This window comes from Sebastes fasciatus, chromosome 1, assembly GCF_043250625.1.
Source record: "Sebastes fasciatus isolate fSebFas1 chromosome 1, fSebFas1.pri, whole genome shotgun sequence".
Taxonomy (NCBI): Eukaryota; Metazoa; Chordata; class Actinopteri; order Perciformes; family Sebastidae; genus Sebastes; species Sebastes fasciatus.
In genome coordinates this window covers 45,591,188-45,603,436 of record NC_133795.1, presented here as the reverse complement: position 1 = coordinate 45,603,436, position 12,249 = coordinate 45,591,188, and the positions used below count along the sequence as shown (strand labels likewise).

The 12,249-nt window shown below is 44.9% G+C and overlaps 1 protein-coding gene across 1 annotated transcript in view; it reads right to left on the bottom strand.

The window, feature by feature from the left end:
* Nucleotides 1-689: 689 nt before the first annotated feature.
* Nucleotides 690-12,249, bottom strand: part of mcm2 (minichromosome maintenance complex component 2) — an 18,762-nt gene continuing 7,202 nt past the window's right edge. Inside the window, exons 8-20 of the mRNA XM_074649774.1 lie at nt 11,378-11,585; nt 10,994-11,128; nt 10,649-10,840; nt 9,511-9,604; nt 9,353-9,431; nt 6,572-6,743; nt 6,361-6,487; nt 5,640-5,752; nt 4,889-5,053; nt 4,447-4,521; nt 4,046-4,228; nt 3,798-3,953; nt 690-1,739 (exon numbers count right to left, since the gene is read on the bottom strand). Coding sequence (XP_074505875.1) covers nt 1,629-1,739; nt 3,798-3,953; nt 4,046-4,228; nt 4,447-4,521; nt 4,889-5,053; nt 5,640-5,752; nt 6,361-6,487; nt 6,572-6,743; nt 9,353-9,431; nt 9,511-9,604; nt 10,649-10,840; nt 10,994-11,128; nt 11,378-11,585 — 1,810 coding nt within the window. The 3' untranslated portion in view covers nt 690-1,628. The remainder of the gene's footprint in view (nt 1,740-3,797; nt 3,954-4,045; nt 4,229-4,446; nt 4,522-4,888; nt 5,054-5,639; nt 5,753-6,360; nt 6,488-6,571; nt 6,744-9,352; nt 9,432-9,510; nt 9,605-10,648; nt 10,841-10,993; nt 11,129-11,377; nt 11,586-12,249) is intronic.

Here is a 12,249-nt window from a genome sequence, read left to right as displayed (position 1 = left end):
AACTCTTCCTAAATCTTCTCCTTCTTCATACAGATTAAAGCCAGCAATGCAGTTCAGCATCAGCTATTCAGCAACCAACATTCACACCGCAATTTCTTCAGAAATTGCTTTTCTAGTTTAGTTTTACTTCTGTTCGTCTCTTTGTAGGCGAACGTTTTACTGGCGTTCGGGGGTTACTTTCAGTCCAAAATGGTGGAAGGGTAGCTCTGCTGCTGGGAGCTGATGTTGCAATGGAACAAACTATTGACTTTCATTTCTTATCAATATACGTTCTTTGCCAACCTGTACATACACTGGTAGAGAGTTGAAAATGAAATTTGGAAATTATCATTGGACCTGCTTGTTCTGGTTGCTGATTGGAGGAGGACGTCCTCCCTTGGAGGGTCATTCTTAGTGTTTCGGCCAATAACAGATCAGCATGAAAAAAAAGAAGAGGTCCCGTCCTGAGGGAGGACAGCACCCCCACCACCACCTCACTGTCTGCCCTGCAGGTGTCGCTGTTGAAGCATTTAAATGAGAATATCAATGTTATTTTTTCCAAAGGAGAGAATCTTTATAGATCTATATATCCGTTTATACTCCTGCTTTAAGACATTTAGCTATCCCCCATACACAGTCCGTAAGTTTACACCACAAACTGAAAGTTTTCTGAAAGAATTCAGTGTTCATTAACGAGATGTGGACAAAAGTCATGTTTAATACAAGTTTAATATCAAAACAGACCTACAATCCAACATTTCTTTTAAACACTTTGTGTGTGTTTTTTATTTAATGATCTGACAGAGTCTGGAGGCTTAAACTCCCTCTACATTTACCTCACATGTGAACACACAAACCTCAAAACACACTGAGCAGAAAAAGCTTGAAATGCAAAAATCTGGAGTGTCTGTGAAACGTCCTCCATCTTAACAACAGCTGGTAACAGAGAGGAATCAGAGACAATCCTGTTTCATCAACAACACAGACATAAACATGTACATTTATTTACAATCGGCCCACTGGAGGGACCTGAGAAGAGATGGAAAACACTGCAACAACAGAGTGGAGTGACCTGAAGAGTTATTTATTTATCTATATGGATTTTTATTCAATATTTCTGCAGTTAAATAACTTTCATCGAGGTTATTCTACAAATCGTTAGCTCTTATTTTGGAACCAAACTCTTCATTTCATGTGGTGACAGTGTGACTTCCTGAATGTGAATCTCACTTCCTGTCACCACAGATAACCAAACAGTCCAGATGGAACGCTGCGTGATCTGTGGCTACGTCACCATTTAGTGAAGAACGCACCTCCACCTGTTCCTCACTGCGACTGTAAGATTCACACAAGGTCAACACAACATTTACAGCTCCAACATCAGAATGTGTTTGAGGAGTTCTTGCTGCATGTCGCCAACTCTGACCATCTTCTACCGCCTTCCTTCTCCAGAGGAACGACTTCACACTGAAGACATGTCCCAGCAGGCATCAGTTCAGACCGAAAAGGTAACTACGTCTCACCTGGAGTCCAAACACCATGAAAACCAACGTACTTTTAGTCCCATTAAGGGCCCTGAAATAGAGTTCATGAAGCACTATTCTAAAGGAGAGGAGGAAGAGGAGGAAGAGAGGGGTTGGTGAGGGCTCCTAGAACTGCTGCAGGATCAGTTTCTTCTTCCCGTCGTGGCTGAACTTGTTGGAGCGGAAGAGGTCGCTGTCATAGAAGGACGTCAGGTTGTGGATGTTGATCTGTCTCGCCTGGAGGAGGAAGAGGAGGAGGAGGAGGACAAAAGGAGGTGTTCAGAGCTTGGATTCATTCCTCAGTAGAAATAGAATAGGAGTAGAAGAGTCATTGAACTGTTGTCTGTGGTAATGTGATGAGTACAAAAGAAAATGGTGATTGTTGTTAGTTGTTATGATGACGACAGAACCCGCGTCAGTGGGGCCGTAAAGCGTGTGGTCGCAGCTCGCCGTGAACAGAACGGACGCAGCTCCCGGAGACAGCTGGCTGGCTAGTTAGCTAGATAGCTTGTTGCCAGGCAAAGGGACAGTTTAGACCCAGTGCTGCTGCCGCCGCCCACCAGCACGCCGCCCACCAGCACGCCGCCCACCAGCACGCCGCCCACCAGCACGCCGTTCAACTCATTTTCTGTAATCAGTGCAGCACCAAATCCTGGCGGAACCAGCCCAAGAACTAACCAGCCAGCTGTCCGCTAGCTAGCTCGCTATCTATCTTGCCAATTCTACCGTGCTTCAACGCCACACTGGTTACAGAACACAAGCCAAACAAAGTCGTCACTCGTCTGGCGATAGCGTTGCTTTCCTCCGCTGTGACCAGAGTGTGTGAACGAAGCATTGAGTTGTTAAATTTGACTCATCTACATTTTCTGTGTGCTTCGTAACGTTACGACTCCGCCGCTCGTTTAGTCGTCGTTATTGTAAAACTTCACCTCACTGAGTCCGCAACTTTAGATTAGGAAGTCAGCCCGCTACAACGAACGTTACGGCAACGGCACACGTAAAAACGGCCGCCGCTCTGACCAATCTGCTACGTTGATTTGAATGTCCATTCTACTCCTATATTCTATTTCTGTTTGGATCAAACACACCAAGATTACTAGATGGTTTTATATTCTCTGATAAATGTCTGAGGACGAATATTTCAGGGCTGATCGGGGCACATTTTAGGATCAGATCGGCTAAAATAAAGTCAATCAAACTCTGATCCTCTTTATTCTGAGTTCACATCAACAGGTCGGTAAAATACACAGAAGCTACTGCTTCACTACAACACCAACTCTCTCTCTCTCGTTAGCAAAGAGCAGCAGCGGACATGACAGTCAGGTAACAGCATCACGTTAAAAGGACAAACGTCTACAGCAGCAGGTCAGATCAGCCGTCACTCATTCATGTTAATGAACATGATGACAGAACACAATGAATCATGTCTGCTCTCTGCAAGCTGCTGTCTGTACTCCACCAAAGATCCTCTGTAATGGAGGAAGCATCACTCTGTCACACCGCTGGGTTTCTGTAGTTCCAGGACGTCTTCTCTCTAGTGGATGAAGACTTTTACCATTTGTCCTCTTGACTTGGAGCCTCTTTAATCTGAACCGAATATTAAATATACAGTATAGTCTGCCCGGATGATTCAACTGGGAGGGTCGGGGACGGCCGCTCGGCGTGGGACCTCTCCCCTGCGCTAGTGGTGCGCTGCAATCGGCTCTAGGTCGGCATGGGGTGAAGGTGGCTCACGGCTCTGGCCGTGAGCTTTCCGGCGCCTCTTGCCACTTCCCGGGGCCGTTAGTGCTCGCTGTCTACGGCGGTGTCGTCAACCCACCCGACCCGTCTTGAAACATGGACCGCGTCTCGTTCACCATGCTTTGTTCTGCCGTGTCATCACCATTCATCTCTATAGCCTACAACCACCTGTGGGAAACACTGTTCGTGAATTTTATTTTTTAGAAAGCGTGCTCGCCCTGCTAGAATATTAAAATATATTGTGATGCACACTGACTGACAAAAAACGACTGCTCCACTTGGAGCGTTTCAGGTGGACTGAGGGGTCACCGACGGATGATTCGGCTGATGGACTTTCAGCTGGCAGCCCTATAAAAATCATTCACACTTCACTATATATCAACGTCACCAGACAACACGTGACAGTCGGTGTTTGAAACCTTCTGTGACTAAATATCAGGTGCAGCGCTGCACTCAGCTGAGAGCTAAAGTTGGTCCGACGGTATCACCAGAGGAAACACGTGTAACTTAAATGCACCATTCAACATGCTCATCATCCGTCTCAGTCATCGGTACCTTATCCTGCAGGTCTTTCTCTGCAACCTCCACGGTGTCGTTCTGGACGCCGTATCGGTTCCTCTGGTAGGCGACCTGCTCGGCCACCAGCTGCTTGAGGACGAAGAGCAGCAGCTCGTTGTTGTCCCTTCGGAAGGCCAGGTAACGAGCGAACGTCTGGACAGAAAACAGGACAAGACGTTATGAAACATGACATCGTCGACGCCGTTTGGGTTTCACTCTGATCGCGTTCAAAGCGTCACACGCACCTTCCTCATGCTCCTCATGACGCTGAACTTCTGCGTGTCGATGAAGCTCTCCAGCATCACCCTGATGGCCATGTTGACGTCGTCCTCCAGCACGTAGTCCCTCAGGTGCATCTTGGCGTGCGCCTCGGCCATGCGGATCATGGACTCGATGTGACGAACCGTGATGGGGATGCTGCCCGTCGCCTGTTAGAGGAGAACAAACGGCGTCAATCACTTTTCATTATTATGAAGTCCCATTCAAAGCAGCAGCATGCTGTGAGGGTCAAAGGTCATAATAAACACATTATGACCATTATATATTATATTACACACAGCTGGGGTTATTTCACCTACATTTATAAATGATACTTTCTAAACGTGTGTAAGTGTCAGTGAAAGATGGAAAGGTTCGGAGGACGCACCATGGACTCTTTGCGCAGGTCGCTGTAGATGCGAGCCACCTTGTCCTGGTCCATCTGGTTCAGTTTGGGATGAATCTGCAGACACAACAACACAAGAAACATTTATAGCAGAACTGTAGTAAAACTTCAGCCTCTGTTGAACCAGAGACATATCAAAGTTTTCAAGTGATTTGTTGCCTCTAAATGTGAAGCAGCTGACAGATATCTGCTTTAATGAGACACAAATGGGTCCAAATGACTGAAAACAGATCTGGACTTCAGTCACTATCGTCATTTAGAAATAACACTAGTGTTACATTTTGGTCAGTAAAAATACTTTTATGCAGGTGTCAAAAAGCAGATTTCCAATTTTTTTAAATTATAGCGGTGACTGCAGAGGCAGAAAGGAGAACCATGAAACTGAACGGGTGGCGGTCAGTGAGGATGTGGGCCGTGTTCGTACCCGCTCCTTGGCGTAGATCATGTACTTCCTCAGTAGATCCTGGGGAATCGTCGGCACGTCGGACGTGTTGGGCAGAACCACTTCCTCTAAGGCCAGGCCCCCTTCCTTGTTGCTAGGGTGATGTTTGATGTGGGAGCCGACCACGAAGCGCGCCAACATCTCGTCCTGGTTTGGAAAAAGAGCCGATCAGAAGCCAGAAGAGAGGAGCGAGCAGTGAGTGTCTGATACCAGACTGAATTCAGAGCTTTAATTCTGCTGTCAGAGATCAAACTAATTTAAATAAAGTAAAAGATGACAGATCAGGCATCAGCTGGCAGGTTCTGGTCTTCTTCTCCAATCAAACAGAAGAGTTACAGTTAAATAAACGATGTGTAAGGTCTCGTCCACACGTACACGAGTCGTTTAGTAAACAGAGTTCTTTCTGTGTTTTGGCCTTTCATCAACACCAAAACGACGTTTTAGGTCACTGAAAACGGAGCTTTTGTAAAACTCCGGCCAGAGTGAAGACGTTCACAAACTGAACATGAGAAACTTTTCAGTGCTGACATACAACCGCGTATCCTTCACGGAGTCAGAACGTTCTGGCTCCTCCACGGAGTCAGAACGTTTTCATCTGATGGTTTTTAAACTGAAGGAGGAAAAAAAAAAACTAACAAAATGACCCGTGTACGTGTGGACTAGGCCTTAGTGTGTGTGTGTGTGTGTGTGTGTGTGTGTGTGTGTGTGTGTGTGTGTGTGTGTGTGTGTGTACCTGCACGGGGTCGACAGTGTCTCTGACGACACACAGCACGTCAAAACGAGACACGATTGGCTCCGTCAGGTCCACGTTCTCAGAAAAGGTCAGGGAGGGGTCGTACCTTCCGCCTGCAAGCAAACGAGCACGTGATGACATCACGGACACAGCATTTTTTCATACGTGTAATTAATTATGCTTTAAATATAATTCTGAGGGCCAATAATAAAACAAAACTATCACACAGTGGAGCCTCATACTGTCCAAGATTCATTTAAACGGGATCCTCTTGGGAGAAAACAGGAAGTCCAAGGTTTGAGTCAGCGGTCCAAAACTTTTCTCTGATAAATTACTGAACTGATTAATTGATGAACAACATTTGCAGGATCCAGGATTTATTGCTTTTCTTTGTTTTACGTCAATATAAATTTAATATTTTGGACCGTTGGTGGATAAAACAAACAGCTGTGTGGACATTTTATTGACTAACAATCGATTAATTGAGAATTTAAGATTAACAGAATGAAAATCAAACTTATTTTACAGCCCTAACGTTGTAAGAAGTTTCACAAAAGTTTAGGCTAACACACTCCCATGTTCGCCTCTCACATTAAATAGCAGCCAACTCTCCACATTCAAATGTCAGAGCTTTGTAACTGCACTTGAACGCAACATACTGGATCTTTGAGCTTCAGAATAACGAGGCCAGAGATGAAACCTCCACTCTGCGTTGACGTACCGATGGGGTTAGAGGCAGCGATGATGGTACATCTGGCCTGCAGTGAGGTGACGATGCCAGCCTTGGAGATGGAGATGCTCTGCTGCTCCATGGCCTCGTGGATACTCGTTCTGTCGGCGTCGTTCATCTGGAAGACGCCGTTGGGTGTTTATTATTGCGTCTTCACACCAGAATATTCATTCAGAAGTAGGACAGTGAAGTCTCAGCTCACCTTATCAAACTCGTCAATCAGACAGACGCCGCGGTCGGCCAGCACCAGCGCGCCAGCCTCCAGCGTCCACTCGCGGCTGACCGGGTGTCTCTGGACATAAGCGGTCAGACCGACGGCGGAGGCGCCCTGACCCGTGGTGAACACCGCACGACTCGACACCTTCTCCACGTACCTGCAGAGAAAAAACCATCAGGACTTCACATTCAGAAGCTTTCTATTCAAATCCTTTTATATAGCATCATATGTGAATCAGAATCGAGTATTCAACAAACCCGTGTAATAAAGATCACCAATTAACATGTTATATCTCGTTTATTTAATGTACAAAATTTAAAGTGTAAAGTTTCATATTTAACATATACACACGTAGGCAAAATTGTTGGTACCCTTCCGTTAAAGAAAGAAAAACCCACAATGGTCACTGAAATAACTTGAAACTGACAAAAGTAATAATAAATAAAAATTCACTGAAAATTAACTAATGAAAATCAGATATTGCTTTTGAATTAAAAAATTAAAAAACAAACTAATGAAACTGGCCTGGACAAAAATGATGGTACCCGTAACTTAATATTTAGTTGTACAACCTTTCGAGGCAATCACTTCAATCAACCGATTTCTGTAACTCTCAATGAGACTTCTGCACCTGTCGACAGGTATTTTGGCCCACTCCTCGTGAGCAAACTGCTCTAGCTGTCTCAGGTTTGAAGGGTGCCTTCTCCGAATGCATGTTTCAGCTCCTTCCACAGATGTTCAATAGGATTTAGATCAGGGCTCATAGAAGGCCACTTCAGAATAGTCCAATGTTTTGTTCTTAGCCATTCTTGGGTGTTTTTAGCTGTGTGTTTTGGGTCATTATCCTGTTTGAGGACCCATGACCTGCAACTGAGACCAAGCTTTCTGACACTGGGCAGCACATTTCGCTCCAGAATGCCTTGATTGTGTTCAGATTTCATTGTACCCGGCACAGATTCAAGACCCCCTGTGCCAGATGCAGCAAATCAGCCCCATAACATAACGGAGCCTCCTCCATGTTTCACATTAGGTACAGTGTTCTTTTCTTTGGATGCTTCATCTCTTCGTCTGTGAACATAGAGCTGATGTGACTTGCCAAAAAGCTCCAGTTTTGTCTCATCTGTCCAAAGGACATTCTCCCAGAAGCTTTGTGGCTTGTCAATATGCATTTTGGCAAATTCCAGTCTCACTTTTTTATGATTTGCGTCCTCCTCGGTTGTCTTCCATCAAGTCCACTTTGGCTCAAACAGTGACGGATGGGGCGATCTGACACTGATGTACCTTGACCTTGGAGTTCACCTCTAATCTCTTTGGAAGTTGTTCTAGGCTCTTTGGTTACCATTCGTATTATCCGTCTCTTCGATTTGTCATCAATTTTCCTCTTGCGGCCAAGTCCAGGGAGGTTGGCTACAGTCCCATGGACCTTAAACTTCTGAATAATATGTGCAGCTGTAGTCACAGGAACATCAAGCTGCTTGGAGATGGTCTTATAGCCTTTACCTTTAACATGAAGGTCTATAATTGTCCTTCTAATCTCCTGAGACAACTCTCTCCTTAGCTTTCTGTGGTCCATGTTCAGTGTGGTACACACCATGACACCAAACAGCACAGTGACTACTTTTCACCCTTTAAATAGGCAGACTGACTGATTACAAGTTTGAAGACACCTGTGATGCTATTTACAGGACACACCTTAGTTTAACATGTCCCTATGGTCAAATTATTTTACGTCTTTTCTACGGGTACCATCATTTTTGTCCAGGCCAGTTTCATTAGTTTGTTTTTTAAAATGATTCTGTTGAACCACAATTCAAAAACAATATCTGATTTTCATCAGTTAATTTTCAGTGAATTTTTATTTATTATTAATTTTGTCAGTTTCAAGTTATTTCAGTGACCATTGTGGGTTTTTCTTTCTTTAACGGAAGTGTACCAACAATTTTGCCCACGTGTGTAAGAGTGCAACATGTCAAACTATTCCTTTGACATTAAAAAATCTAAAATTTGTTATTTAAAATAATTAAAAAGTCAACCGCTGGGTGGCGGTGTGCACAGCCTCGGGAGCAGTAAAATGCTGGTGAAGCCGACTTTACGCTCAGATCCGGCTTTCTTAGGTTATTTCTATTTTTCAAATCTCAGGTCAGTGGAGGTCAGAGCTGAATACATACTCAGTATAGTCATAACTAAAAAAGAAGTTGTGCAGATTGAGGCCAGATTTGTTAAGAGTCAGAAAAAGGAAAGCTCATATTTACGGCTTCGCTAGGATGCGATCGCTATAACGGATCCCTTCGTCCTTTAGTGCATTCAACTCTTCATTTCATCTTAGCTGTAACACGATACGTCTTTTTATGACTGACTCCAAAGACTCCAGGAGTACGGCTGGATGATGGATTATGCGGCGCTGCCCCCCCCCGCCTCCCGGGCTACAACAGCAAGGTCGAGACGTTCTTTTTCAATTCCACCGGCGGAGAGATGAAAAGGTCGGAGGAGACGGTGACCGATGCCTGAACAGACGTCACCATGACCATCGTCCGTTCATCTGTTTCCACTGTGGTAAGTTTGTGCAACACCTTCTTCACTATTTATCGGGTCGGTGTCGGTGCTGGATTCTGCTTTGAGCTGCCGTCTAAACTCTCCATCTCTTATTTTACAGGTTCACTAGTGAATCAAACCGTCTTTACAAGCTTTAACAGAACCTCTAACATTTAATCATTCATGCAGCGTTTCTAACTGATATGTTGTCATGCTTTAGGTGTTGATGCGTACTTGAGGAACTGGGACTTGGCGGTTCCCGGGTCTCCGCACAGCAGCACGTTGATGTCTCCTCGCACTTTGTGTTTCCCACCTGGAAGAGAGAGAGGGTTTGTGGGTAACGGAGGGCGCTGGGAGGAAACGCAGGTCGTGTGCTTCAGGCTGAGAGTTACCTGGATTCTTGGGCTCTCCTCCGAAAAGCGCCAGGGCCAGGCCTCGCTTGATGTCCTCGTGACCGTAGATGGACGGCCCCATGCTGGCGAAGATCTGCAGACACGACAGGAAGCGTGTTAAGAAACATTCTGCACAGGAAACACTAGGACCAGCCGTCTGTACCTGTGGCTGGTCGGATGGCTCGTTGGGATAAATGAACAGGTTTTAACTTCATAATCACCAGCTGATAAAGACAGACATTAAATGTGTTTTTATATTTTTCTTGATTTCTGCCCAAAGAAAAGTTATGATTTAGATTTAATCTAATAACATTTTCTTAGAAATGTCTGTGGGCCATTCAGACAGAATGAAAACATTCAGACCAAATTTAAATCAGAGCATTAGGGCTGAGACGATTCACCCATCTCCTGATTCGATACCATCACCATACCTGGGTGCTGATTCCATATTGTGATTTACTGTGATTGTTGTTAACTTGTTTAACTCTAGACCAACTTCACAAGTTCAATCATACACTTTTAGGGACTTTTACTTTGGAAATCTCTAAATGAATCCAGTAAAATGTTTGATTTTCAGCATGTATGTAGTCAGAGATGTCCTGAAGTCAAATATATTAGGATTATTGTCAGGAATTATTTATTACATTTATTATCAATCAACCCAAAAATCAAAGAATAAAGTAATTTCCCTCACAGATTAGTGGTATTTTCTTTTTAATTTATAAGGGACATGTAATGTTTTATACTTCTGCTGAATATAATCCATCAATCTGATTTCCAGCGGCTCGACCACCACGATACCATAACGTTTCCTGTCCGTGACAGAGTTAGCATGCAGCTTTAGCCGTGATGTCTAGCTCTGCTTTTCCTGTCAATGTGTGAAACCCAAAGTGTTTCCATCCTTTACTGGATGTGTAGTGGACTATCAGAGCTGTGGATAAAGAAGTAAATCTATGTTTTCACTCTATAACCTTTAACCCCGGAGGATGAGTCGGCTGCACTGACTAAGTCTACCAACATATTTGATGAAGAACTCGATTAAAATGTTCCTTCCTAATTTGATCTGTGGAGGGACAAATACCCTCAGGCCGACTGACCTGCTGCCACATGTATGAGTGAGCATGCGTGATTTCCTCACCCTCTCTCCGATGCGTTCGTCCTTGGACAGGGCGACGATGGCTTTGACGTCTTCGTCAGTCAGCTCGGCCACGGCAACGCCATCGTCTCTGCGGGTGATGTGGTTGGCTAAGATCACAGTGGCGAACACCGGGAAGCCGTTAGCCATGTTCAGAGAGCCGTCGTAGTTGTTGTGGTAGATGCCCGTCAGTTCCTGAAGGGGGAGGGGGTGTAAAAACATCCTGTTCAACTTTTCTTTTTCACTTTAATGAACAACTAAACACATTGTGATTAATTATGTTTTAACCTTTGTGTCTCAAATGTTTCATTCATGTTTTTGAGGACAAAGGTTTTTATCTCCACTCACGATCTCGTCTCCAGGCTTGCAGTTGTCCACCAGGTCGGCCAGCAGGATGGCGTCTTTGGAGCGCGGGAGGCGGCCGGCAGCGACTTTCCCGGGGCTTTCCTGGATGGTGATTCGCTGGTAGTTCTGGTACACAGTCTGCAGGAGGGAGATGATTGGTTAATTCACTTAGACAGAGAGAAGCCCATTGGTTGAACCAGCACATCAATAGACGCTTTGTGTTCCTTCTAAATAAAAATAATGCAGCTGAAACAAAACGTCACATAGAAAGTTAAGTCTTTAACATTTTTGCTAATGCTCACCGTGGTGAACATGTGATTAGGATAATGAGTGTGTGCAGGTTATTCTCCTCAGGAGAGACCACGCAGATATTCATGTTCAGCTCACCTCCTCCATGTTGATCTCGAAGGGGCCCAGGGACTGACACTCAGGACAGGAGCCCGGCTTCACCTCCTGGTTCTGGGACTGGAAGAACGGGCCCAGCACGAAGTTACACTTGTTACAGTTGTACTTGACCATGCCGAGCTGAGGGAGGACGCCGGTGCAGCTGCTCACCACGCCGCTGGTCCGGATCAGCTGGTTCAGGTGGAGCTGCCTGGAGACCACAGAAGAAGAAGAAGAAGAGATCTTTATTCCTCGCCCTCGTTGTTTAACGCTTTTTAGAAAACACTTTGTGGACCTTGAAGAGGTCCACAAACTGCACGACGTGCATTATTTACCGTTGCATCAGACGTCTGCACTGCTCACAGTAGGTGGTGATTCATGCAGTGTTTGTGTGTACTCGGGCTGAGCCTAACACTTCAAAGCTTCAACCGTTGCCATGGTAATCAGTATTTGAATGCTTCATTTTTTGTTTATTTTATATATCAGTATGTAATAAGTATAAATCCCCAAAATAGCCCATGAAATAAGGAATAATCCAACAACAGTATTCATATTCTACATTAATTATTAGTAGGTATTCTCAGATTGATGTCACTGTTTGGTGTGTGTGTGTGTGTGTGTGTACTGTAGTGCTGCAGCAGCGCTGTCCCAAAGCTTCGACTACCTTCGATTATTTCTCAGCGAAGCTTGGGAGGTGACCGGCCCGGTGTGTTCAGTTCATAGTAAGTCTCTTTTATTTATATATAACCCCAAATGTGCCCCGGAGGGATCTACGTCTCCCTCCATCTTCAGATCCTCCGTTCAGATACGGAAAAACCATCCATCCATCCATCTTCAACCGCTTATCCGGGATCGGGTCGCGGGGGCAACAGCTC